At 44.7% G+C, this 26,706-nt stretch overlaps 1 protein-coding gene across 10 annotated transcripts in view; it reads left to right on the top strand.

Annotated features, from left to right (window-relative positions):
- The first annotated feature begins 1,530 nt into the window (after positions 1–1,530).
- Positions 1,531–26,706, top strand: part of Ikzf1 (IKAROS family zinc finger 1) — a 94,238-nt gene continuing 69,062 nt past the window's right edge. For 8 of the 10 annotated variants that reach the window (XM_036201229.1, XM_036201224.1, XM_036201234.1 and 5 more), the window contains exons 1-3: positions 2,134–2,866; positions 16,775–16,828; positions 25,102–25,221. In XM_036201229.1, coding sequence (XP_036057122.1) covers positions 16,789–16,828; positions 25,102–25,221 — 160 coding nt within the window. In that variant the 5' untranslated portion in view covers positions 2,134–2,866; positions 16,775–16,788. The other 2 variants (XM_036201227.1, XM_036201225.1) reach the window with 2 other exon arrangements.

Below are 26,706 nucleotides of genomic sequence, written 5' to 3'. Positions count from 1 at the left end.
ATTATTAATTCATAAATAAAATGACAGGCATAAAAGTATCTTGGGGTTTTGTTTTGTTTTGTTTCTAAAGGCGTCAGTGTTTTAAGTGACCTCTGGTCTCTTGGTATCAGAGACCCCAAGTTACAACCAGTTACTTCAGCTCCACCTACTTGTGGGGGGAGGGGTGAACAGGAAGTAGATGTTAGAACCTGACTCTGTAGTATGCTGCCCCCCTCCCACCACCACAGAGGGAATTGGTGGTTAATGGGCTGAATAATAAATAACAGTCTCTGATACTACGTCTGCTCCTCAGGCATTACAGCAGAGTCTTCCATACAGATCCTTCTTAACTCTCAAATGATTCCCTTGGGGAAGATTTTATCATTACCCCCAAGTTATAACAGGGAAACAGGCTTAGAGGGCGGAAGGCCAGAGATAATATTGGAAAGCTCAAGGTGTCTGAACTTGTGGTTAGGAGAAGACACTTTTCCAGGACCACTGAGTCTGAGTCCATTCCCGAGGACCAGGCACACATTTAAAGAGACATACCTGAAGTCTAAGAGAGCCGGAGCATCTAAGAACTAGAGATGTCCAAGACCCCCTCCTGATCGCCCATCTAACTTCCCCTGGCACCTCACACTCCATGGTTATAGCCTCCAGTGAAACCTGACAGGATTCCTCCAGAGTCGACAGGCTCCCAGGCGTGAGGAAGACACCCATAGTTTGGAAAACTCACAGAATCACACAAGAAAATCAGGGAGCTAGCAATAGGACCCAAGGGCAGTTTACGAGTCTGGCCTCCCTGGGGTTCTACCCAAGAGTTGACTGGGGAACATCTGTGGGAACAAACTGGCTAGAAGGTGCTGTCTAAAGTGGCCCAAGAAAACTTTGTCCATATGTTGATTGGGCTCATGGTGGATGGAAAGGACTCCTCTCAAGAACTGCAGAGGCAAAGCCTGTCAACTGAGGTGCATGAGTCCTGCCAGGGCAGCCTTCTCAGCCAGACCACAATCATCCTGGACAGCTGTGTCCCCAGCCACACTCAACTGCCCTGAAGTCACATTTTCTGCCTGTCGCTGTGGCTCACTGCTCTTGCCACTTGGGAAGCCTGTGTCTTACCCCTTTGAGGCCCACAGTCTTCCTCCCTGCCACTGTAGCTCCTAAGGATGCTCCAGAGTTTTGTTTTGTGTTTTACTAAGCGGCTTTGAAACGTGGTGAGGCAAGGACCCCCCAGCAGGGACACAGCTACGTCTATGGAATTCAAGTTCCTCCCTCTGTGCTCAGGGTTAAGGATTGCCTGGCCCCCTTCGGGTGTGGCCCAGCTAATCAGAACGAAGATGGGCTCTTTGAGTGTGAAGGGTGCCTTGTCAGAGGCTGCAGTCCTGTTTTCTACGCAGGCACTCCGTGCCTGACACGCCCGGAAGAGGTCTGAGGCGCCTGTCGTGGAGCGCGGTGCAGGATAATCTCGCTCCAACCTCTGCCCGCAGACTCCTTCCACGCTGGCGCGTGCACGCAGGCCAGGATGGAAGGCGCCATCCTAACTTCTGCTGTGAGCAGGTGGGAGGGAAGAGACGCGAGAGGTATTCCATTGGTTGTCTGGGAAAATGAACTGCACCTTCCCCTCACTCGCACAGGATCAACTTTTCCCACCCCTTAGGGTGGGCATTAGTACTTTGGGGTCTGAGCCCGAACGTGGGAGCCCCGGGGGGGGGGGGTCCCAGTTCCAGGAACTTGGCTCTGCACAGGCAGCGGGTGCTCCTAGACACCAGGAAAAAAAAAAAGTGCCTTACAGTGTCCCGTGTCCCTCGAGTCCCTCGACTGGGCGAGCGCGCCTGTGTCGCGACTGCCCGGCTGTCCCGCGCGTGGCGCTGCGGCCGGGAGGCCCCTCCCCCTCCCCGCGGGACCGCACGTGCCGCACCTCTGCGGCTGGAGCGCGGGTCCCGCAGTGGCGCGGCTGAGCCCGGCTAACCCGCGGGCAAAGCTCCGGCCGCGGCATCCCGCGCGGGGCAGCGGCGCGATGCTGCGCTGGAATGAGGAAGCTTGGCGGCGAGGGGAGGGCCCGGGCGCGCTGCGCGCGGGGGTGGCGGCGGCGCGCCGAGCGGGCCCGGCGCGGGCGAGCGGGCTGCAGCCGCCGGCGGCGCCAGCAGGTACGGCCGGTGCCCGCCGCGGCCCGGCGACCCTCGGCGGCCGAGCCCGAACCCCGCGCGGCTGCAAACTTTGTGCGCGCGGCCCGGCAGGTCGCGGAGTTGCGATCTGCTGCGGGACCCCGGTGGCGGGCGCGGTGACGGGACGGCGCCTCTCTCTCTCTCCTCTCTCCTTCACTATCTGCCCGGCTCCTCGTCCCTGCCGGTGTCACGAAGCCGCGAGGTGTACGCGCAGGCCGGGTGGGCTACGGGACCAGCCGAGCGGGAGGCGGGTCGCGTGTGCCACCCCAAAGTTTCCACCGTGCGGGACGAGGGGCGCGCGCTCCGGGCGGCCGCAGGTGGCGGCGCGGTGAGCCCCGGCCAGGTGCGCTGCCCGCGGGCGGCGCTGTAGCGCGGGACGGCCGGGCTGCCCGGGGCTCCAAGCCGGGTCGGAGCCGCGGGGGGCGGGGAGTGTGGCGAGAAATGGGGAACAATGCGAGTGAGCAACTTGAGGAAGTCATTGTGAAAGAAAGCTGGGAATTGCTCCGCGGCCAACTTAGCAGGGCACTCTAACAAGTGCTTGCGCGGCCGCGCCCCGGCCGGCGACAGCGGCAGCCCGGCGCAGTGCAGCCCATCCCGGGACACTCGGCCGTGGCAGGCGGAGACCAAGTAGGTCCCGCGGGGTGCAGGAGCCCCAGATCCCCGGCTGCTCTTCGCGCCCCAGGATCAGTCTTGGCCCCCCAAAGCGCGGCGCAAAAATCCACGTGAGTGTTTTCAAATTGAATTTCAGTAGGAAAACTTGGGGTAACGGTGGATTTTTTTTTTTTTTTTTTAATTAGAAGTAAGAAAGAAAGGAAGTCATTCGAAATCCATAGTGTCCGTGTCGTTCAAGTCTATCTCTTCCTTTCTGAGGACTGAGAGCTTTAACTAAAGCCTCCCTCCGCCTTTCTAGGCTGGGGAAAGCAGGTGAGAGATCAGGCCAGCCTGAGGCACTTCTGAATAGCCTGGAGTCCCACTAAGAGTATGCCCTGTTCATGTTTAGGCTTATGTGGACAGATCTAGGGAGATCACAGAAACAAGCATTTCCAACGTCGTGGGTAAAGACTTTCCTTATTTTTGGTGCGAGAGCTATTTGCTTTACTGGTAAGATCCAGTCTGAGTTTGCTTTGTGCAAAACAAATGATCTGGGTATTGAAAACGTACTTTGCTCATCGCAGTGTGTGATCCCCAGGTCATGTAACTATCACAGGGAGACCCTGTTATCAAATAGGCACCAGGACGCTTGCAGTTTATTTGAAGTGTGTTTTTTAAAAATTGTCAAGCATCCCTAGTGATTCCCAAGGAATTTTATGAGCCTTTGATTTCCTTCTAATTTGGAAACTCAGGATATGACATCTCGTGACCCAAAGAGGTACCAATTCAAAAGGTCTGAGCCAGAAGCAGTTTCCATTTTCTCTTGGGCTAGAGCCCACACAGAGTGAATTTTAACGTGAGGTTTGCTCAAGTTACCCACGCATAATTTCTCTCCCTGCTGCAGACAACGTATTCCATCTTTGAGCTGCCTTGTTTGAAACTTCCGGAACCAAAGTGGTGTTAGGGAAATAGCTCTTTGCTGGTCCAACCTACCTGTAGAAGAAAATTTAAAATGTTGAAAATGCGTAAAATTTATAATATTTTTCATAGACATTGAAATGCTTCAACGATTAATTCCTTTTGGTTATGAATGCAGAGGGGGATGAAATCTGTAAGAAAATCCCAGAGCCTGCGTTAGTTTCTTTGTTTGACGTATTTGTTCTATGAGATTAATTGAATTCATTCAATTTTTTTTCTATGAGATTTTTAAAGTAAAAATTTAAACATCATTCATATTATGGTAGCATGCGTCAAAATGGTTTCAGTGACAAATCAGATTATTTGGGATGTGACTCAAAATTTAAATGGGGACAAATATCCATGACAAAAGATTCATCTGCTTACATTGGATCTGCACCCTGTAATGCACAGAACATGTTGAGGATGTAAAGTGGAGACATCCATATAAATGACAGTGGAGTATTTTACAGACTATACAAATTGTTTTTATAAAAACGTGTAATTTTATATATTTTCCCACAAATATACATGCTTGCTCCTCTTTATCTTAGAAAAAAAAAAAAATGTGCTTCCCAGGCTTACAATCCACCAGAGCTGATGGCCAAAATGTTTTAAGTCTAATAGCTTTGGTTTTTTTGTTAATGGTGATAACTGAAACCTAGAGTTAAAAAAAAAAAAGTCCAGAGAACTTGTTTGTTAAATTTATTGGTGTTTTAAGCAATGAATTGGTCCAAACCCCAAGTACCCCCCCCAATTTAGGAGCATCGTAGTAATAATAGCTACGATGAGGTGGCCTCACATGCAGACACTGGTTGCTTATAAGAGTGTGGGAGTGGGCTGTTTGACTCTTTTGAGAAGTTTGTGTACTGTGTCCTAAAGAGAAAGCAAATGGTGGTTTTTCTCGAAGCCTTTCCCTGGTTGAAAACTTAAGATCACAGTGAATTTATTGACCAAACAAAGATCTAAAGAGCCATAGGCCCCTTGTGTTTTTTCTACTTCACTAGATGCTGAGTATAAGGATAATGTTTCTTTGGTTTGAGGAAGTTTTTTCCTTTATTTGAATTTGTGTGTTTCATATTTAGTTAATATAACATCACATTGTTCATGAGAATGTCAGAACTTCTGAAATTTGAGGTGGATCATGTGCGCGTGCATGCGTGCAGGGGCGCGCACATGCGAGTGTATGTATGTGTGCATGTGTGTGACAAATCAGGATTACTTATATTAATATATAAAGGAAATAAATTACAGGTGTACATATGTACACTTGCCTGCACATGCCCACATCACACACATTGTGTGGAATCACACAGGCTTGAAAGCATCAATGAAAGAAGTTACAACATTACACACACCTAACATGAGAGAGACAGTTCCTTCATCTTATTTATTTTTTACTTTTTCAATCTAAAACAAAAATGGTTTCTTTATCGTGGCAAATTTGGGCATGGATAATGTTAGTTTTATAATATTAGGTAATTTCGAGTGGTTACCAAATTTTGCACATTCATGGACTGCTACTGAGGTTAGTCAAGATTCGTCAAGACTAGTGTGATAGCGGTTTGTCCTCACTAATATTTGACATTTCAAAACAATCTCTCTATAAAATTGGTGGTACTTGCTGTGTTCTAAGAATGATGGAAGTGGATTCAGCCTCAGGAGGCAAACCAGGAGCCTCTGGATTCCTTGGGAACAGTTAGCTTCCCATGCCTGTTTTTAAGACTGGCAAATATTCAGGAATATTGTGGTTCCTCCTTTTAGCTGAAGCTCGTGCTCTGACTAGACACGTAGGAACAAGACTGTTCTTTTTTGTACCTCTCTCAGGTTGCATTGTTTCATAGGTTCACTGTGTGAGCATTGCATTTTACAGGAAAACACATGAAATGTCAATGCAACAAGTGATCACCCCTGGGGATACAGGGAGAGAAACAGAAATCCATTTCACATCTTGAAAGAGATCTTGGTTTCTGCTCAAAAAAAGGCACATGTATTTTTTGTAGACGTTTTAGAATCGTTGAGTGTCAGAGAATTAGCATTAAACACACACACACACACACACACACACACACACACATACACACACACACACAACACAGATGAGAAACTTTGGGGAAGTGGGGTTTTGTTAGAGTCTTGGGTCTAAATAAAACCATATTAACAGTAACAAAACTATTTCCCTGTGATGCTGATCCGATGCTCACGCTGGTGTTCTTCCTGTAACCCACTGCTTCTTCACATCCCTTTCAGTTTAAAACATGTTACTTTGTCCCGTTGCTGGAATACATATGTTTCTGTCGGTGCCATCTCTTTGATAGTGTTTGTTTGATGTAGCCTTTAGCTGCTGGATGACAATATAACAATTATTTTTAAGACATGTGTAAGCATTTTTGCATACAGTACTACGTGTTATAAGTGCACTATACCAGCTAACAAAACATGGTTTGCAAAAACTTTCTAAGGGAAGAAATGGATGTTTGCCCTGGTTTTGGGCTATCCTACTGATGCTTCGTGAGAAAGTCGCCAAGGGACACAGGTGGCTGAGGCACAATCTAAAGACAACTGGCAAGTTATTTTCATTGGCATTTTCCCATTTTCATATTTGGCTGTGGTAAATAAGTGGATGCCAGTATGTCTTCAGCCATTGGTGATCAACTATTTAAAAAAAAAAAAAAATGTCATGTCGGAAAGTCCAAGTCTCTGGCACGTAGGCCATTGATCTTTGCAGCCCTGGCCCGCTGCTTTTCTCCCATGGCTATGTCTTGCTGGGGGAAGTCACAATTCCTGTTGACTAAAAGAACACCCCCTTTCCACCCGATGTCTGACAAATCAGACATCCGAATGATTTCTGAACTCATTTTGGTTAGGACAGGAAGCATAGGTCCCTTCCTGTGTGTGCTTCCCTGAGAGAGAACCAGCTTCCCTTCTCCTTTGCATACTTGGCGGCTGGTTCCACCTTTCTCCGAGCCCCAGTGGTGTGTGAAGGCAGCAGGGGGAGCTTGGAAGAAGAGGAAGAGGGATCTGAGGCCCAGCCAGGGACCAGGGTCCTTCCCAAGTGGCTACTCAGAGGGCACTCAGACCAAGTCTGGATTTGTGTGGGAGACAGGCAGCTCTTACTTGGCCTTGGGGAGGCTCAAGCTTGTTGGTGAGTGTCACGTGGTTTGGCTTCTCCTAGTGCTTGCTTGGCTTGAACTAGCTGGTGTTCTTTCCATCTCCCGCTGGGGTTTTTGGTGAGCAGCCTTCATCCGGAGCCCCTCCCTGGCACCCCGGCCCAGCTCTCTGTCTTGGGGTGATGGAAAGCATCATTAGGCTCCATCTGTGTGTTCTGCTCTCAAGTTAGCCCTATGCTCCACCTCCTGACGGCTTGTGGCATGAGGCCGCGGCTTAATGAATTGCTTAAAATGGGCCCTAATTAGAGCAAAAGAGCTTTCTTCATATTTCCTCCGTCGAGTGTGCAGTGATACATTTTTCTTCGGGAAGCAGCTCACCTCTGCAGCAAATCTGACACTTGCCGCCATTTTCAAAACAGAAGTTTAAGATGATGGGTGGAGAGTTAGATGTAACGGATTACAGAGTCTGAAGAGAAACCGGGCACTGTCTCCAGCTGGAGTCTCTTTTCCTTTCTTTCCCACGTTCTCTTCCCCTTCTCGTTCTTTCTATTTTTCCTGTGGTATATAATAATTTGACTAAACTATTGAAACAATCAATTACCGAAGAGTGTTCTTCAAAGTCTTTATATGTATCAAGTAGGTGTGTGTGTGTGTGTGTGTGTGTGTGTGTGTGTGTGTGAGCACGCTAGACACTGATTCTATACTTTATGTCATTTTCTGTTACGAATGCTCAAACTGTTGGAAGATGAACAATGTAGTTTGGAGTAAACTTTTGCCAAAGCTAGGCATTCAGTGAAAAGCCACTAAGCAGGATTTGATATTTTCTGTTGTATCACGTTTTCACTGGTAGATTTGGAGCACAAAGAATTCCCTAAGATAGTTCCTTCAACCTAATGGGGGAAATGTTTAATTTAGCAACTTTAAGAGATGTGAGTGTGAGGGGCTGACCTTTTCTAAGCTTACCTGAGGCTCTCTGAAATGTGCCCCAGGGCTCTTAATGGAAACTAGAGAAAGCCATTGACCCCCTAGTGTGAGCCTCACTTTTAGTCTGGAAAAAAAAGTGACCTTTTCTCCCTTGTTTGTGCTGAGTTTTGTGTAGAGTAGAAAATTAAAGTGATATTCAGAAAGATCTGTTGTAAAAACAGGAAAACTTTGTATCTTACTTCATCAAATGAAAACCAGCTGCTAATTATCTCAAGTCCTTAAAGCAGAGGTTGTCTGTTACTTACTTTTTAAACCATGGTTTGGAAAGTTCTAGCTCTTTTTCACCATGAGGTTGTATATATGTTTGACTGAGTTTGAAGGATTTTCACGTTTATTAAGAGTTTATATTTTTTTCAAAGTAATGAACTTTTCGGAAAAAGACAGAATATTGAAAATTCATTGTCCCTGTCTCTTGGAAGGCTGCAGAACAATCCGAGCAGGCATTAAAACGAAGTTTCCCTATGTTTGGCTCTCCAAAGGGCCAGGGCTTTTTCTGCCCGATTATAAATAGACACGCCGATTTCTGTAACTATACAAATGAGGAAGCTGTACGGTTCCGTGAGGTTCAGCTGATGACCCTTCTGGGTTTGCATGAGGACCTGGTAGGCTAAAGGTGAAGGATTATAAAATCCATCCAAGCCGGGCAGTAGTGACGCATGCCTTTAATCCCAGCACTCAAGAGGCCTAGGCCGGTGGGTCTCTGTGAGTTTAAGGCCAGCCTGGTCTACAGATCGAGATCCAGAACAGACACCAAAACTACACAAAGAAACTGTCTTGAAAAAAAAAAAATCCATCCATATAGCCTGGGTTGGGTGAGCATGTTACACATGGGACGCAATCTTGTTCCTGATGTGTGGTGTTGGTGTGAATGTCTTGAGGATGCTCCCTGGTCTGGGTCAGGGGACATTGCTACTGAGACATAGTACAATGAAATTTAAAAAAAAAAAAAAAAAATGTAGACATTCCTTAGGCTCTCACTAGGAAGCCAGTGCCGATGGTAAAGTGGTGGGTTTTTTTCTGTCATTGTTCAGTTTATTGCCTGTAGTTGTTACCAAATACCTGGTTTTCCCTCTGCTGACATGACAAGTGTCTTGCTTACTTACCCCACCAGAAGCTGGATGAGCAAGGTAACTTTCCAAAGCACCAAAGCCTTTAAAAAAAAAACTATGATGTGATTTAGGGAACTCAATTTTTGAATCTGAGTTACTATATTGTGCACATAGTTCTAAAATGAGAACAAATCATTTATTAATATTTTAATAATTTTTATGAAAAAGTGGCTTCACTTGAAGAGATGATGGCTGATGGATTTGCAGGTGCTGTCAATAAAACTATCATCAATTCCAGTACTTTAGGGAAAATGGCCGCAGAGTCCATGTGGCCTGCCATAATTGAGTGACAGCAAGCAGGACATCAGTACTTTGTCCTCCCCTTTGGAGCAAAGACTAGATGCTCCTTATTATGTCTGGGGTGTGCCAGATGACCCTTTTGTGTCTCAAAGAGTAAAAGACCGGTGTGTGTCACAAAGAGTTCACTGATGGTCCTGACCTGGAACATGAACAGTGTCCCATTTTGTTGAGATAAGTAAAATGAAAAGCAACGTATGCTGGCATCTAGGAAGTACATTCCAATGTCATTAGTGAATGAGCCAGGGGTGAGTGCCTTTTCAGTTACATTTGGTAAGTCTACATGTAAGGACTCTTGGACAATGAAGATCTTCATGGTTTGACATTTTTTAGGCCTAGATAAAATAAAGCCAAATAAACTGACCCAAGCCCCTTTTAACCAAAGTAGAGTAGCACTGCCGAAACACCAGCATCAGAGGTCCATCGTTCTTAATGTTATGGGTATACAAGTGTTTCCCTCCGTCAGATACAGTCTAAAGTTAGATATTCAAGTGTCCATTTGGTAGGATTTACTTGCATATCTATACAATTTCACTGCCAAAAGTCACGATGAAATATTATATTTGTTGTAGCACCACATTCCCTTACCAAATAAAAAAGATAAAAATGTTGTAAGTTTGTACTTACCTCTTTTAAAATAAACAAGTAGGAACTTGGGAGAACAGGGCTCTGCTGTCTCTTTATAGCAATTACAAACTGTCAGCACTTTGGGAATTATCTGTGTGAATCAGTCTTGTGGAAGCCGTTGCTGTATTTTAAAGATAAAAATCTCCTTGGTGCTGCATTTCCCTTCTCTCACACTACTCCTGGCCATGCTCCTTCCACAGTAGGAGAAGAAAATGTTTCTAAACTTACTCTCTTTTCCCTTAAGTGGTGAAGTGGGGAAAGCCATTTACATCTGAGGAAGCTAGTTAAGCAGGGGCCAGGGTTGATGGTCCAAATCAAAAGGCATGTTAAGTGTGGCTGCATGTCTCTCCTCCATTGCTGTGAGTAAGTGGCCCATGTGTTGGATAGACAGGAAACCCAGTTTTGTCGTGTGAACATGGCTTGCCTGAGTGGGGGGGGGGGGGGCACCAAGGGAACACTGTCATGTCAGGACATTTGTGGACCTCTTGTCCCCAATTCCATTGTCTACATTTTTAAAATAGTCTTTCTTGTGTACGATCTACCATCTTTTCTCTCTCTTCCTCTAGCCTGGGGGTTCACCCTATTGCCCAGGCTAACCTGAAACTCATAGATTCATATGTAGCCTAAATGCTCCCAAACTCGTGTGCCTCTTTGAAAGTCCTGAGATTACAAGTGTAATAGAAAATGGTGGAAAGTCACAGAACAGGTGCTCAGTCATGGCTTTTTGCTACTAGGAAGCGTTCTTTATTTTATTTTCTCTCTCTCTCTCTCTCTCTCTCTCTCTCTCTCTCTCTCTCTCCCTCTCTCTCTTTCTGTAAGGGGTGTGTGTGTGTGTATGTGTGTGCGCGCGCATATTCATATATGTATGCGCCCCTGTGTGTGAAGGCCAGAGTTCAAAATGGAGACTCTCTCTCAGTCTCTCCCGCCATGTTTCCAGAGTCTGTCCCTGACTGGCTCTATGGCTTGGCCATCTAGCCTCACAGACCCTATGTCCCCACCTCCCAGCACTGGAATCACAGTTACCAAGCTAGGCTTTCTCTGAGGGTTTCTGGGATTAAACTCAGGTCCTCATGCTTGCCTGGCAAGCACTTGACTGACAGAGGCATCCCCTCAGCCCCTTGCTGTATTTGTGAAGGGCTTCCTCATTTCCCTTCGACCCTTCTCCTTTTGCATATCAGTTTCTGCCCACAGAGGGAAAAAATGCACAGCCAGGGTTGCACATCTGAGTGATCTGCCCTGGAGAAGAAGGTTCACAGAACACACCACTGGAGCCTTCCGCACTGGGCTGGCTGTGGGAGGAGGGGCGTGGTGAACGCTAAATTGGATTCCTATGCTCCTGTTTAAATCTTGTTTTTCATTGTTATTTGCACCAGCAAAGCTCTGGGAAGTAATCGTGAAAAAACCTGCAGATTGGCAGCTAATTTTTGATAAGATGAAAAGAGTCAGGGATGAAATAGAAGGGCTCGGAAGTTTTGATGTTCTCCCAACCTGCTTTGTCAAAATCGTTACGCAAACCTGGAAGGTCTCTGCCTAGATACAAAGATTTGCATATTGCTGGCCTTTCTTTTGGAGCATTCCTTTTGAAAAGCACAGCATAATTCGCAGTGATACGACAAATTTGCAAAAAATTAAAACCTTCGGTGGACAGATGAAAAGGCATGCCTCTCACAAAATAATGTGTTTTATTAAAAAGGTCTGTGACCTAGGCATGTTTGATAGGTTATCATCTTAGACCCACCCCATTCCACCCCTACAATCACACACACACACACACACACACACACACACACACACACACACACACACACACACATTTACTTAACTGTCTTCAGAGCAAGTACTGCTGAGTTATTTAAGTAGCTTGTCCCAAGTATCCCTGGAGCAGCTTCACCAGCAAGAAAGAAAACCGCTGGGCACATGTGTGCAACTGCATAGCCAGAATTTAATTGTGCTGCAGTAGTTCTGTTCTGAAGAAGTTGTCTTGGTTTCATGCTATTGCAAAGGGCTAGTTTATATTGTGGCCAAACATAAGGGGCACCTTGTGTTGTCTGTCAGACATTTGGATCATGTTGCCACTGCATTATGTTTACGGAGTTCTTAGAGCAGGAATAGCAGAAGGCAGATATTGTCATCAGTGACCTCAGAGCTCAGCTCTGCTGTTGGTTGGATGCAGCCTTGGGCAGGCTACACATGCTTTGTGACTCTGCTCTTGGCCTCAGTCTTCTCTTCTGTGAAATGGAGATGATAAAGCAGGTCTCCCTGACAAATAGGCATTGGGTGCTAGCTCTGTGCTGGACTCTGAGCCAGGCTGCCCAGTGAAATGGTGGGCAAGGCAGGGTCTCACAGTCTCAGGAGGCTTAACAGTTCACCTCGAAAACGCCTCACCTATAATGAGCTGTGTAAAAGGTAACTTGTACTCTTCCATTTCTTGCTATAGACCAGGTCCTCAAGGATCCTTGTGGCGTATCACCGCACAGAGAGATAGCAAGGCAGTTTCAAGAGCGGGGAGGGCATTTGCCTTGAAAACAAACACAAAAGTTAGTGTACAGTGTTTTTTTTAATTGCAGGAGACATTTCTCAAAGCTTGTGAAAGAATAGTGCAGGCCGAGTAACAGGCTGATTTCTGCTGACCGTCTCTCCTGCCTGCAGGAGGCTTTGCATGCCATGTGCTTAGCAGTCTCTGATAGCCATACTGCTTGACTAACTTGAAAAGAAAGGCATTTGTGCTTTCTGACTGGCATCTGGTTTTCCATTTTGATTTAATAAATCTAGGCTCACTCAGCATGAGAAAGTTCTGGAAAAGACACTTGGCTGTGACGTGAGGCACCATGGGGAGAGTTGCTTGCTGAAGGAAGATCTGCCAGCGCCCGTTGGGGACACCTGTGCTCCTGAGCTCTAGTAAGCCCTTCTCTGGGCCTTGCAAATTAGAAATGGGCCAGCACTAAGGAACACCTGGCCAGTCCGCTTACCTGGAGGCAGCAATTGCCCAGGGCTGTTGGATGCTGCTCCCGGGAGCCAGCCAGGTTCCAGCCTGGTGGCAGTGGCCTCTGTGGCAAGAGGAAAGGCTCCTGGTTTCCCAGGGAGACTCCTATGGGCTGCAGAAGCTCTGAGTCCATGCTTCCTGCCTAGTCTCCAGAGCACCGTGGTCCTTCCTATGCAGTCTGAAGCTGGCACCCATTCTCCTGTCTTTGATGCCTTTTCTCTAACACTAGTGATGTGTTGACTCCTTCTGCCTGAATCAAGGAAACGAAACCTGTTTGTCCCTGTTTAATCAGAAGAAAAAAGAGACAGACAGGAAGGGAGAGGGACCGAGGGAAGGGAGAGGGAGACACAGAAATAGAGATGGGAAGAGAGTTAACTGAAGAAGACAGGAAATGCAGAGATCTGGAGGGACGGTGGGTTATAAGGGAAGCTTCACTGCTCACTGTCCTAAAGGGCCAGCCTTGGGCAGCCTCTGTCACGCTGGCCGGCTCTTATCTCTGCATCTATTTCCCCTTGTGCAAGTTTCAGAACTGCTTGCTCCAAAGAAACAATAAAAGCATTCATGTTTAGAACTGTGCAGGTGAAAGCTAGTTTACTGATACTGTGGCATTCTCTCCATTGGGTTGGCTCTTACTTGAGACTGCCTGCTTTTCCCATGCAAAGTGGACTATCACAACACGTTACTGTGACATGCGTATTCCTTCTGATACCCCTGCCCAGACCTGAAGATGCTAACTTTTCAGATGGGTCAGAGTTTAGGGAAACATGCCATTAGTTTCCTTGGTGATTAGCTCCTTTTAATGAATGAAAGCTCTTTTTTATTTTATTTTTATCTTAGCTGAGGCTATAACATAACTGAACTTAAATTCTTTATGTTTTAAGTTTTTTAAAATATGTTCATTTCTTTGTGTGTGCACGTACGTGTGGAGGTCAGAGGACAGCCTGAGAGAGTAGGTCTCTTCCTCTACTACTTGACTCCTGGGGATAGAGCTCAGATTGACAGGCGCAGCAGCATCACCTTTATCTGTTGAGACGTCTCTCTGGCCCTTTAAATCCCACCTTTTCTCCTCAGATGCTCTGCATTGCTTCCACATGGAAGAAGTAGGGGTTTGTCAGCAGCCCCTGGTGGTCAGCATAGTACCCAGGCATGGGTTAGAGTTCCTCAGGACACTTCATGATGTCCCTTGTAAACTTTGCCTTGAAAGAGGCCAAATGTATTTCCCTTTCAGTCTGCCATTGATAGATTACTTCTTTAGTCTTTCCCCCCAAATGTACAGATTTTTAGTTTGGAGAAGTTTGAGGGGCTTGTGAAGTCCTCCAGTGATGACAGACAAGTCAGGCTGAGAATTCACAGGATACAGTATAGGCAGACTCCAGCCCTTAGCTTAAAAATTATTATGTCTCTGACAATGTTATTGATGGTTGAACTTTATAAGGGACGCTGCTGGCAACTGTACTAGTCACAAGTCCAGACAGGGTGGAGTTGAAAAGTGCATAAAAAATTGAAGTAGGGAAGACTGTGTCACAAGGGTCCATGTGTCCTGGCTGGCAGTCGGTCTGTCATTCAGTGACCCAGCCAAGCAGCCATGAGCAGAGGTGTGTTGCTGGGATCCTGACATGTACCACTAAGGTCACCATGCCCATGGAGACTTGCTCCAAGCACTTCCAATCGCCTCACTTCCCTGTCCCCCAACTCCCTGAGAGCTGCTTGCTCTGTCTATGAGATACTGCTCAGAGGAGGGCAGGTATTCATGGGCCTGATAAAACATTTGTTTTCCTTTGAATTGGAAGTGACTTGGGTGTATTATACTAGGCTATCCTCTAGTAACTCAAGCCTTTAATGGATATCTAATAAAATATAATGATGGTGCTATGTAGCAGTTACATAAAAATACTTCTGGAATATGTTTAGTGTCCTATGTTATGAAAAGCATAGAAACACACAGAAAAAAAAAAGCTGAAAGTTAAATATATTATGAGTCCTAAGTGGTGGAACTTACATGAGTTTCTTACCAAAAACCTCATTCATGTCACAAAAAGTTCAAAGTTCACATCTCAAACATTTTGTGTTGAAGTCATTGAGTTCTGCTTTACCTTCCAACGCTGGGGCATGGCAGAGCTTGTGAGGAGCTTCAAAAATCAGTGCATTTATGGCCAGAAAGCCACAGGAGTAAGGTCTCAGCTCTCACGAGTGCAGCCCAGCCCACCACACAGGCCTCTTCTCTGAGTTCTCAATTGTTTTGACTACTTTGGAAGAACTGAGTCCTTTTTATACTGCAGGATGTGGTACTGGGCCCAGAACTTCTGACTGCTCCTGTACCGGTTGGTGACGACTGGATCTTTACTAAGGGTCTGAAACACATGTGTACTACATGGCCTTTGTCTCCCTGTGGTCTTGGCTGCTCTCTGAAGCCCTGTATCAGCCTTGAAAGTTCTCACAACTGAGACCAGTGAAATGCCTTTCAGAAACAGATGAAACCCTTCTCTATCCAGAAAATAGGGGTGCTACTTTCCTTATAACTAATGGTATTCTCGAAAAAATGTATATATATTCCATCCATATATACCAAAAAATATTAAAGTTAAAAAGATACATCAAGTTTTAAATAGCTAGACAGATAGAAAACATCACATAAATTACATATATAGCGATCTATAAGATGTGTATACATATATAATATATACAATACACGAATATATGCATATGCTACATGTATCTATACCATGTGTTACATACGAGTCTGTGTTATATAAAAGTATTTACATATGTGCCGCTGCCCACACACTTTCCCAAACGATTGGAATTCCCCACCAGTTTCCAGGTCTCTGTTGAAAGAGGGCCTTGGCTCATATCCACCTAGCTGAAGCAGAGAAACGGTGGTACCCAGGTTAAAAACAAACTCAGCAGATAGCCTGAGTCTGCTGGCAATGACAGCTGGCTAGTAATCACGGTGAGCAGATTCAATGAAGTCACCACAGAATTCTGCTGGACAAAGACTTCTTATCAAGCTACCGATGTTATATAATAACATCATATTATAATATATAAATATATATAATATAGTAACGTAACATCTAAGGGCACCTGAGTGCTCTGAGGTGTGGCCTTCGAGCCAAGCCCCGCTGCCTTCTTTTCTCTCCCTCTGTCTCTGGGTCCCTCCCTGGTATTTGTGGTAGTTGGTGGTATCATCCATGGGGCACTTGCCATGGCCGCTAAAGGATAGCCTCTTCCTATGGGTGTTTTCAGTTCAAACCAAGATGAGGAGCCAGGCACAGGCCTGCAAAACAGGAGGAGTCTGGGCCCTCTCCTGGCTTGTTCTGTCACTTCTCTCTGTGAAAGAATGTTGGTGGAATCTGAGGCTAGAGCTGAGAAGTGGGAGACAAGGACAGAGCATGTATTGCCCATCTGCCAGGCTGGAGGTGTATTCATTATTGATGGAGGTAGTGCGTTGCTGTTCAGATATGCAGCCTGCCTGGGTAAATGAGACATTCTTCAGCAAATTGCTTCGTTTTTTGATTGCTGATTGTACGCGTGTCACCAAGCTGACTCAAGGTTCATCGATGCATGCTCAGTAAATTAGAAAGAACATAACTATGGATCAGCCAAGAGAATGAATTCTGTGCCTACAATGACCCAGGGCCATTTAATTTTCTGCTTAATTTTGTTGCAGTCAGTTTGCATTTTGGGTTATTATGCAGTAGGAAATTAACAATAAATAACAAATTTGGTCCTCCTGTGCTTGTAATGATATTTTTATAAATCTTTGTAATGCTGTTTTTTAAAGGATCAAGGTCTGTGCTAGTCTGATACTCCAGCAAGTATGTGAAGAGGAAAATGCATTATTCTTGCTACATAGTGTTGTTGTTAAATAGCATAAGTGTTCGTTCTCTCTCTCTCTCTCTCTCTCTCTCTCTCTCTCTCTCTCTCTAATTTTCCTTTAAGCTAAATCCATTTCTCTCTTCTCTTTCTCAGATAATCTGAACACAATGGATGCTGACGAGGGTCAAGACATGTCCCAAGTTTCAGGTGAGACCTTGGGTGATAGATATGTGTCCAGAAGTTGTGCTGGTTGTGCTGGCAAGGGGAGCTAGCAAGGCTGCCATAAAAGGGAAAAAAAACCCAGATGGCATGTGTGTCAGTGTTTACTTCAACTTCCAAAGCATCCCAGTTTGAGAGCCTGAACATAAAAGCCTCCCAAACGAAATTAGGTATAGTGCTAACTCTGACAGCAACTCGAAAAGGATAGATAAATACTGTACTTCCCGAGAAAATTATGATGGATTCACCTACCAAACAGCTAAAGCGCGTGCCAAAGGTGGCATGTAGAAGACAGAAGATGGGAGAGAGAGAGGAGGAGGCTGTGGCGTGAAAAGAAAGCAGGGCCCAGTTCAGAGTCTGAGCACTTGCCCAGTGAAGAAGGCAAAAACGTGGCTGCCTAGTCTTCTCACCTTACGAGACCTAGAAAATGGAATGCTATGGCTAAGAGAAAGTCAAGTCAGGTCCCAGGCTGTCCCGTGGGGTGGCACTGAGGATGGGCTGTCCCGCAGATCCTGCCCTGTTCCTGTATGATGAGGTATATGAGGTTCATTCCTGTCTGGCCCTGTATCGGGACAGTACCTGGAAGCAGGCTTCCTGGACTTGGAGGTTTATTCAGTATTTCTGTTTCAGAGCCTCCAGGCAATTCCCTGGTCCCAGACGCCTGGCCTCCATGTGTCACTGGTCAGTCTGCCATCTGTGCCTTGGCTGAGCTGCCCCCCTTCTTTTGAAGGGATGCTTATTTGTACATGTGCATTTTGATCCAAGCAGATGCTCCTAGGGGATCTGCCCTGAGTGTGGGGTGCTATGCTGCTCACTAGAGAACCTGCATGTCCTGAGTTCCACCCCTTACCGAGTGCACATAACATTTAAGCGCATGCTCACTGTGGCATTGTTGTTAATACTTCAAATCTATAGTATGTGCATAAGCCTGTACCCTTAGTTCTTCAAATCAAAGAGAATATGAATATTCAGGTATGTAAAGAAATCTGAAATGCATATGAAAATGGAGAAGATGCAAAGTATGATCCCATGTGGAAAAAGAAAACAAATTACACACACATGTGCACACATACATTCTGCATGCTTGCATGAACAGTTTCAGTGATTCTGGAGTGTGTATATTAACCTGGACTTCCCCCAGAAGCTGCATGTTAAAAGAAAGATTAGTGTGTTGAGGGGGAGAAGACATTGCTTTTATCTTGTGCTTTTCTGAGTTGTTTCACTTTATTTTCTTTTATGCCTCTTAAGCAAAATAGTTAAATGAGGTTCGGGGAGTTGTTTAGCTTGTAACAGCTTTGTATTTAGCGTCCCTACGTATCCCCTGTGCTAAACATAATCAAAGGAGGATGGTGGGTTGTACTGATGGGGGACCTCACCTACTGGACTCACCCCTTACTGCTGGATTGCTTTGGATGTCACAAAAACAGGGATGTTAAGAAACTCCAAGGGCAAGAAGAGCCCCATTCATTGGTTCTTTTCTTCTGCTTTTCTTGGTTTCTTTGACCTCAGATGACCTCTGAATTTATATTTTACAAAACACACTTGGTGGGAGGGAGACCTTTTGGTCCACATGGTACCTTCATTCTGATGTCCTATTGTCAAATGGGGGGGGGGGCTAGAGATTAAATCAACCCACTGTCCATCAGTGGATAAATAGATAAAGTTGGTATGTGTGTATGATGGAATACTATTTAGTTATAAAAGTTGGAATCCTGTCATTTAGAACACCATGGATAGACCAGAAGAGCACCAAGTTAAGTGAAATAGTCCAGGCACTAAAAATCCATGTCTTGCACACATGTGCATGTCTGTGCTCATGTATATGCACACAGAGCAGTGTAATAAAAAAAATAAGTTGATAAGTTAAGAACTTGATCTGATTCCTAAAAGGTGAGCAAAAAAACAAAGTGAAGAGGGGAAAAAAACCTTTCAGACAGAAAACATCACAATATTTTCAGTGTTTCACAGAAAATATCACACTTTATTGAGGTAACATGGCCACAGCGTGTTTGTAAATAAAAAAAAGAATACACCACAAATGAAACAGATCCCCTCACCTAAGGCTGCTACCTTTATGTAAGTCTTCAGCCTATGTTGGAATTACATTTTTATACTTATTTGTATGATCTTTTCCATGTTTCATCCCATAAAAGATATTCCATTGTTTGTTCAACACTGTACAGTGAGTAAGTAGTGTATTATGTTAAGTGAATTGCGGACAGATTGTATAATATTTGAACATCTCTCTCAAAGAAAAGAAGTTGAGAGAATGATCTCTGCCAGAGGCTGGAGGGTAGTGGGGTATAGGAAGAGAGAGGTTGATCACTGGACACAAAGCCATGGTTAGCTAGGAGGAATAAACTCGAGATACTTTTGCACAGTATGATGACTGCCATTGACAGGATTCTGAATTTGCTCACTCTAGTGGAGAGTCTGGGCTGGTGGGTGTGCCATCCACACTAGGAGATTTGAGTGTTATGCACTGCATTCATGACTGAAATCTCAAACATCACACTGTACCACATAAACATGATCAATTATTGGGTATCAATAAGAAATTAAAAACAATAAAGACACAAATATACCTTAGCCTTGAAAACCACTTCTAAAGTATTAACTAGGAGGAATAGTCAGTATTCTCACTTTTCCCTTTTGATCCCAAGGCTTATAAATGCCTCATTTTCTTGAACTTCCTTTTCTTGCCCTTAACATTATGCTGAATACTTAGTTTATTGTGGGCTGCCCTAAACAGAGGGCAGCTGGGACAGGGTTAACAAATAGCTTGAAAAAAAAAGAAAACTCCTTCGCTCTCCTTTGTGTTTGAAAAGATTTGGTCTGAAATTTTCTCTGTATGCCGATAGCAAAGGAATGACTCTCTCTCCAACCCTGATGGAGCTGCTGAGTTCTGGTCAACCTCGAGCATTCCAAACAATGGTTAGAGCATCCATAGAGTATGTCATGTTTAGGAAGGGATGAAACACTCCTTTTATGCTTCTTTAAATCTGATACTTTCCCAATTCAAACCAATATTACTCCTTTGTCTGCTAAGACGTGGAAGAAAATGGAAAGTTATGCAATAAGATGCACATTTAGCCAGGTGGTGGTGGTGGTGCATGCCTTTAATCCCAGCACTTGGGAGGCAGGGGCAGGCAGATCTCTGTGAGTTCTAGGACAGTCTGGTCTACAGAGTGAGTTCCAGGACAGGCTCCAAAGCTACACAGAGAAACCCTGTCTCGAAATAACAAACAAACAAAAAGATGCACATTTAGTTGATCAGGTGTTGACTTGTTTTCTTTTTTTTTTTCTAGCAGCCCTGTATGCAATCCTGGATGGAAGCCAGGATGTTGCTTGTGCTAGGCAGGCACTCTATCACTGAGCTATATCCTCAACCTAGGGGTCAACTTTCTTCATAAGAAATTGAAGGATGTATTAGTGAGTCATTCTCTTTTTCATAAGATCTTCAAAGATGAGCAGTTTCATAGGATTCCCCCAAACATGTGCAATACTTTAAAAAGAGTCCCTGCTATCCTCTCTTTCCAAGCCGTTTGGATTCTTCTTCCCTGGCATTTATCCTAAACATAGAATCTGCTCCAGCTGATGCCACCTATGGGCTGGGAACAATCCTAGAGGTTGACAGGCATTACAGATCATGCTCACTGACTTGAATCCACTAACTGGGGAAAAGCTCGCTGAAAGGAATAGGCTGTCACTTGCAGGTGTGTCCAGCCCCATCACAATGTCATCTACAGAGTTCTCACTCAGGGACCATGCAATAAAGTTACAAAATAATCACCAAGAACCCCTCGATGTCTTCAGCATGTTTATAAATTGGGGCATCAATTTCTCCTGTCCTAGAGTCCTCAGACTTTGAGTTGAGCTCGTGTGGATCTAAAGAAAGCTGCCTTTTCCATCCGGGCACTCCTCACTAACTTTTTGAATGAAGCTATTTTTCCTGTCTCTTCTTCATCAGTCTTTTGAAATTACTCAAGCATATGGATTAGGTTTTCGTTTGCCTTCTAAAGAAAGAGACAATTTATGGGAAGAAGATTGAAGGAGTTGAAAGGCCATCTCCACACTTATTTCTGACTGCAGCTGGGGGACCCAAGCCAATGTTCTTGCTTCCTAAACCAAGGTGTGTTTCCTATAGCAGCAGGGAGTCTGGCCAGTGAATCTCTGAGGCTCCTCTGGCTCCCCATCACCTGAACTATGCATTTGATATTTTCTTAATGCTGTTTGTAATGTGTTTGTTGGAACGTGCACACAAGGAGTACACCCTGAAGACATGCATAATCTGTGTAGGAAAAGGAGCCTCATATATATTAGATAACAATGGAAGTATCCTCCCTAGTTAATCATAGTAAATCACCTTGATTGGGCACTTTGAATTGCCCAATACTATCCTAAGCATTTTTCTCATTTTCACCTTATAAAAACCCCTGAAGGAGGATGTAGTTACCTCCAAATTGTAGGAAGCTGAAACTCAGCTGATAAGAAATTGGCAAGAAGTTCCTTAAGAGCCAGACAGTATGAGCCTACTTCAGCCCTAGGCTCCAAACATCTTACTCTTCCATAGAGTGGTGGTTCTGTAGTGGGAACATCTATTTACCCCAGGTATTATGTTCCCTTGCGTTCCTTAGTATATTAAAGACACGTGCCTTTGGGAGAGATTCCCAGAGCTTTGCTGGGTAGCTGGGTAAATTATAATCTACTTGAGAAATCATTTACTTTTTGTTTCAGATTAAGGGCACAGTTTCTTTAATTTGACCACAGAAACTTCTCAGAGACATGCTTGATGCATAGGCAACAGGCAAATTAGGTACAAACTGATGTATTTATAATTTAGCCAGAAGTTTTGTTTTCTAAGTAAGTGAAATTGTATTTGCCTCTTTAGAGTGGTGCTGTATGACTTATTAAATATTTGCTGTCTTACTTTCTCCACCCCATTGCTTGTGCAGCAGGGTAAAGATACAAGCCGTATCCTATACTTCTGTAGTGTACCATGAGTTACTCAATGACACCATGAGCTAAACAGGTTAGCGTTCACACTCATTATTAATTTTATTTTCACCACGACCCTCTGCACTATACCCAAATCACGAATTTTAACCTCCCACTGTGCCTGAGGAGAGAGTTCTAAAGTGGTGGCCATCTCTCCTTTCCATCAGCTCTTCCTTCAGTTGCTTTATCCAGACCTGTAACCCAGCCCTGTCATTGTATTCATAATGGGGCCGTGTTGGCTTTCCCCAGCACTTCCTTTTCTAAAGAAATGATTCAAATGATTAGTGGGGCAAAAGGTAACATACACAATGATTTTGCCTGTCAGGAAGGTTTTCATGAAATGGTAAATTTTCCTCAGGAGGACCTTCTATCAGAAAAAGAATGCAAAGGTCCTTGGGCACAGAGCCCCCAGAGCGATGAATGTTTCTGCAACATAACTCACACTGGGGGGCTTTTAGGCAAATCAGAGGAGCTCTTAAAAACCGTCAGTGAGCCGAGGTGAGGCAGGGTTGAATTAATACCATGCTCTTGGCTGCCATGTGAGTACATCTGGTCTTGTTCCTTCTGGGCTGGTTGTGTATGCCATGCGCCAAAAACATGGGGACTGATCTGTAATTCTTCATCTCCCTGTGTGGTTTCTTCTGCTCTGAGAGTTCCTATTGATCAGTCTGAGCCACAGTATTTTAGAATCATGATCCCTACTGTGTTCATTACTCCTGTCCTCCATATAGGAAAGAAAAAGTACTGAGATATGAGATAGGGAATACTGTGGAGCTGGCCTTTTAGTGTAATAATTTGAGCCAGTTGTGATTCTTAAGAAGCACAGCTGTTACGGTGAACATCAACCTTAAGATGTAGTTGATACTGTTCATTCAAAGATGGATCAGCCACACTTTTAAAAATGGGTAACTAAAAGGGGTGGGTGGTTTTTGTTTTTTTTCATACAGTTCAGCATGAATTGGGCTAAAAGTGTGGCATGCTTTTATTGGCTAATACCTGATCTTTATCACACACACCCTCCCCCCAACTCTGGTGTGGCATCTCCATAGGCCCAAAAGCATCATGAATGACACCAAAGTTATCATTGGAAAGATTATCATAACAAAATAAGTCAAAGCAATTCTCGTTTTCCTTCTCCCACTCAGTATTAATAACAGCTGGTTGGTCACAGGGACCCAATGCTCCATGTTTCTGTGTGTGCCAATGCATGCATCAGCTTCTTAAGCTGTGGCTTTGATGCCAGGGGCCCCTCTATCAATCTGATGGAGGTTCTTTTTGTGATTACTTCTTTTCTTTTGTGAGGTTATAATGTAATTACATCATTTCCCTCTTCCCTTTCCTCGTTGGAGGTTCTTCATTGGCCTTTCAGAAGGCAAATGGTATAGGCCTTTGTTCACCCACCCTCCCACTCTCTCCACAGCAACGTCTCTACATTAGAAAGATCTGTTTAATGAGAATCTTGTGTGGTTCTTATCTTTGAATACCTCCCTAAAGTCCTCAAACTTCGAAAACCTTTATTCTGGGCCATGATTCTGTATGGAAGTAAGAGTTGTCAAATTGTTCATATGCTTTCTGCATCCTCCTAGTTGGAGTTTTTCCTCACTTATTGCAGAGAAGAGAATCAGTGCCACACATCCAGCCACTGTTACTTTAAAGGTCTTCTATTTAGGGTGATGGAGACAGTGCTGACTAATGCACCCAGACTCTAGCATAGCATGAACACTTTCAATCAGTCTCTTGGGCCTTCTGCTTTTCTTTGGGAAATTATTATAATCTTACCCCATCTTTAACTATTTATCTTGTATCAGCTATCCAAATATACCCAATAATGCTTTTCCTGAAAATATGCCAATTGGTCTAATCACAGCTAACCTGGGATATTACATTGTGATGTCTCTTTCTTTGAGATTGTAACATAGCCCCAAAGCATGCCCTTGGTGCCTGTACAGATTCTATTTTAAAGATTCCAGTAATGCTTGTCTCATGGACTGAGACTGCTTTACTGATCTTGCCCATCTGCTAAAAGGTTGGTGCAATTCTTGTGAGTTGATCCAATCTTCATACCATGTCTGGTCATGGCCTCAGAAGATTTTACTGGTTGACATGTTGTTTGCATGTGCTCCCAAAAGTCTGGGTTAGTGTCTGTGGGGAGGTCATTTTGCCTGTTGGGCCAAGTTGCCAAGTCAGAAGGCACACATCTGGGGTATTGGTGCTCTGGTAGCCTACCTTCAGGTTCCTAAGCAAGACTGTCTTTGTAAGTAGCTACAGTGGGTCAGTTAGCATAGGCTTCAAGTTTCACCAGCTATGTCTCCTATGTGGTTTGTGTCTATTAACCCCTTTAAATCAGCCCCAGAAAGGTGAAGAGGAAAAAAAAAGAATCTTCTACCAATGACAGCTTCGTAGTGTTGATCTCAGCTTCCCCATACCTAAAAGGGCTAGACAAACTTCATTTTAATCCAGCCAAAGACTGTGGGGTATTTGGTGGGATTAAGAGGGGGATGAGAGGGTAACAGGGAGTGAAAATGACCAAATGCTGTATATACATGTATGGGATTGTCAAATAATAACAAAAAGGGAAGGAAGGAAGGAAGAAGGAAGGAAGGAAGGAAGGAAGGAAGGAAGGAAGGAAGGCCTTACTTCATGCAGAGTAACCAACTTTTGTCTTTGTGTGCACTGTGAGTTTGTCAAAGCATGTGAAAAGCCATAGATATGCAGGTGCCAGCAGTAACACTTCCAAAGGGAATGTAATGTTGTCTTTAAGGATATGCTCAAAAATTGACTGGTAGGATGTTCAGCTTGATATTGTTTAAAAGAATAAAAGTAAAAATATATAGAGTTAAAATCTGCAAAATAATGGAATCCCTCATGTGCCCATTATAAATAAAATTGTAGAAATAGGTCTGCAGCACCAGAATGTATTGAGACTATCAAAAAGCTGCTTTCCTTTGAAAACTAACCACCACACATTCTCTCCACTGTATCAGTGCTTAGGCAGTAATTTAGTACCAGGAATAGATAAGATTACAGGTGTTATTTTCCTTTTGTAAATCTTTGTTCCCTGGTGTTTGTTTATTGCTTGGCAGTGATATTCATTCCTAGAAAGAGAAGTCCATGTTGGTCCTAACAGGGAAGCAGTAATGTCCCCCCTTCATGCTGCCCTCTCTTGGCATCAGGGCGAAGCCCAGGCGCTGAGTTTCTCTACCAGGTTCTCCTGGTAGCTGACAATGCCTGCTGGAAACTCAAGCTCTGATTTGTGTCTGCAGGGAAGGAGAGCCCCCCAGTCAGTGACACTCCAGATGAAGGGGATGAACCCATGCCTGTCCCTGAAGACCTCTCTACCACCTCTGGAACACAGCAGAACTCCAAGAGTGAGCGAAGCATGGGTAAGTGGGTCAACATGGTGTCCTTCAGGCTGCGAGATACACGCAGTTAGGAAATGGCTGCTGTGTAGGGTAAGGTAGGTGTGATCACTCCCTCTTGTCCTCTGAGGTCAGTCACTTACGTATTTCAGGGTTTCCTGACTTGAGCAATCTGTTTTAATTAATGTGTTTTTAATGTGTGTGTTTTTAAGGTGGTTTTCTGCTTGCTGCAAGTGGTCTTGGTGTTACTATGTGCTGAACTGCTAGCATGGGTACCTTTTGAAACACATTTACATAAATTTAAAGGTCATCAAGAGACTCAGCCAGTGTTGGAGCATATAGATCTCCTTTGTTTAGTCCCAGATGCACCCTAGGTGATAGGGGTTTGTTTTCCAAGGTAACCCAGGCATAAACAGATGCTCACAACTTGCCTGTGGGTCTCATCACAAAGCAAGAAGGGAAACAGAAGAAATTGTCCTTGGACCATGCTGCACAGGGAGAGCCCCTACTAGAGAGTCAGGCTGCTGACTTGGTTCTCATGGAGAAAGAGGTGGGCTTGTCCTGAAATCCCACAGCTGCTGTGGAACCCCTGCAGAATCATCATGCTGTAGGCATGTTTTAGGGAATTGAAAACAAGGCTGGTTCCTGGAGAGTAGGGAAGACATGTGTTCTCCACTTGTTATAAATGAGTAGGTCACGGGTGCCAAGAAAATGCTGTCGGCACCATGTCCCTTTGACCATGGAGTGTGAGTGGGGATCAGCCTTGGCTGTCACTGCTGGCTGGTGCCATCACAGGCTGAGCCCCTTGCATCCTGAGTACAGTGCTCAATACCAGGTGCTCTCAGTGTGGGAATTCCTTTAGACTTGTTGTTTCCAGGGCTTCCTCTCCCTGACTATCACCGTGTACAATTTTCAGTTCACTTTCCTTTCAGGGTGGAGTTTAGAAAATAGGAATTTCAAACTTGGGAAAATATAAGGCCCTGGTAAATCTTATTGCCTGGTTTGGCAATAGCAATTGACTTGGCCCTGAATGGGGGTGGAGGGGCTCTCTGAAATGGGCCCCACAAACAAAGGGAGCAAGAGTTCTTGTGGGCAACTAGAGGCCAAAGAGTTACTTATCGGGAAAGCAGAGAGCAAAAGCCCAGAGGACAGATAGGATGTGGGAAAGGGATGAGAGGATCTGCCCTAGAAATGCCCCCAGCCACATCCCATGATGGCCACCTTGTCCTTTGCGACCCTTGAAGGAAAGCATCCCGTTCCACTTGTAAGCTACAGGCTGTGAGTTTCATAACTTGCAGAATATAACATTAAATAGAATAGTGTGGAGATGACATGGAGAGGAAATTCACAGATTAAAAGAAATAAAGTTGAAGCCGTATCTCACCACATTGCATCATGACATGGCCCAGAACTAAAGAGTCAAAAAAGATAGGGGACCAGAAGCCAGAAGAGTCTGGGGCGGGAGCAAAGGGCGGCAGGAGGAGGCAAGAGTCACCATGGAGACAGGCA

This window comes from Onychomys torridus, chromosome 10 (assembly GCF_903995425.1).
Source record: "Onychomys torridus chromosome 10, mOncTor1.1, whole genome shotgun sequence".
Taxonomy (NCBI): Eukaryota; Metazoa; Chordata; class Mammalia; order Rodentia; family Cricetidae; genus Onychomys; species Onychomys torridus.
This window is presented reverse-complemented; position numbering and strand designations above follow the sequence as displayed.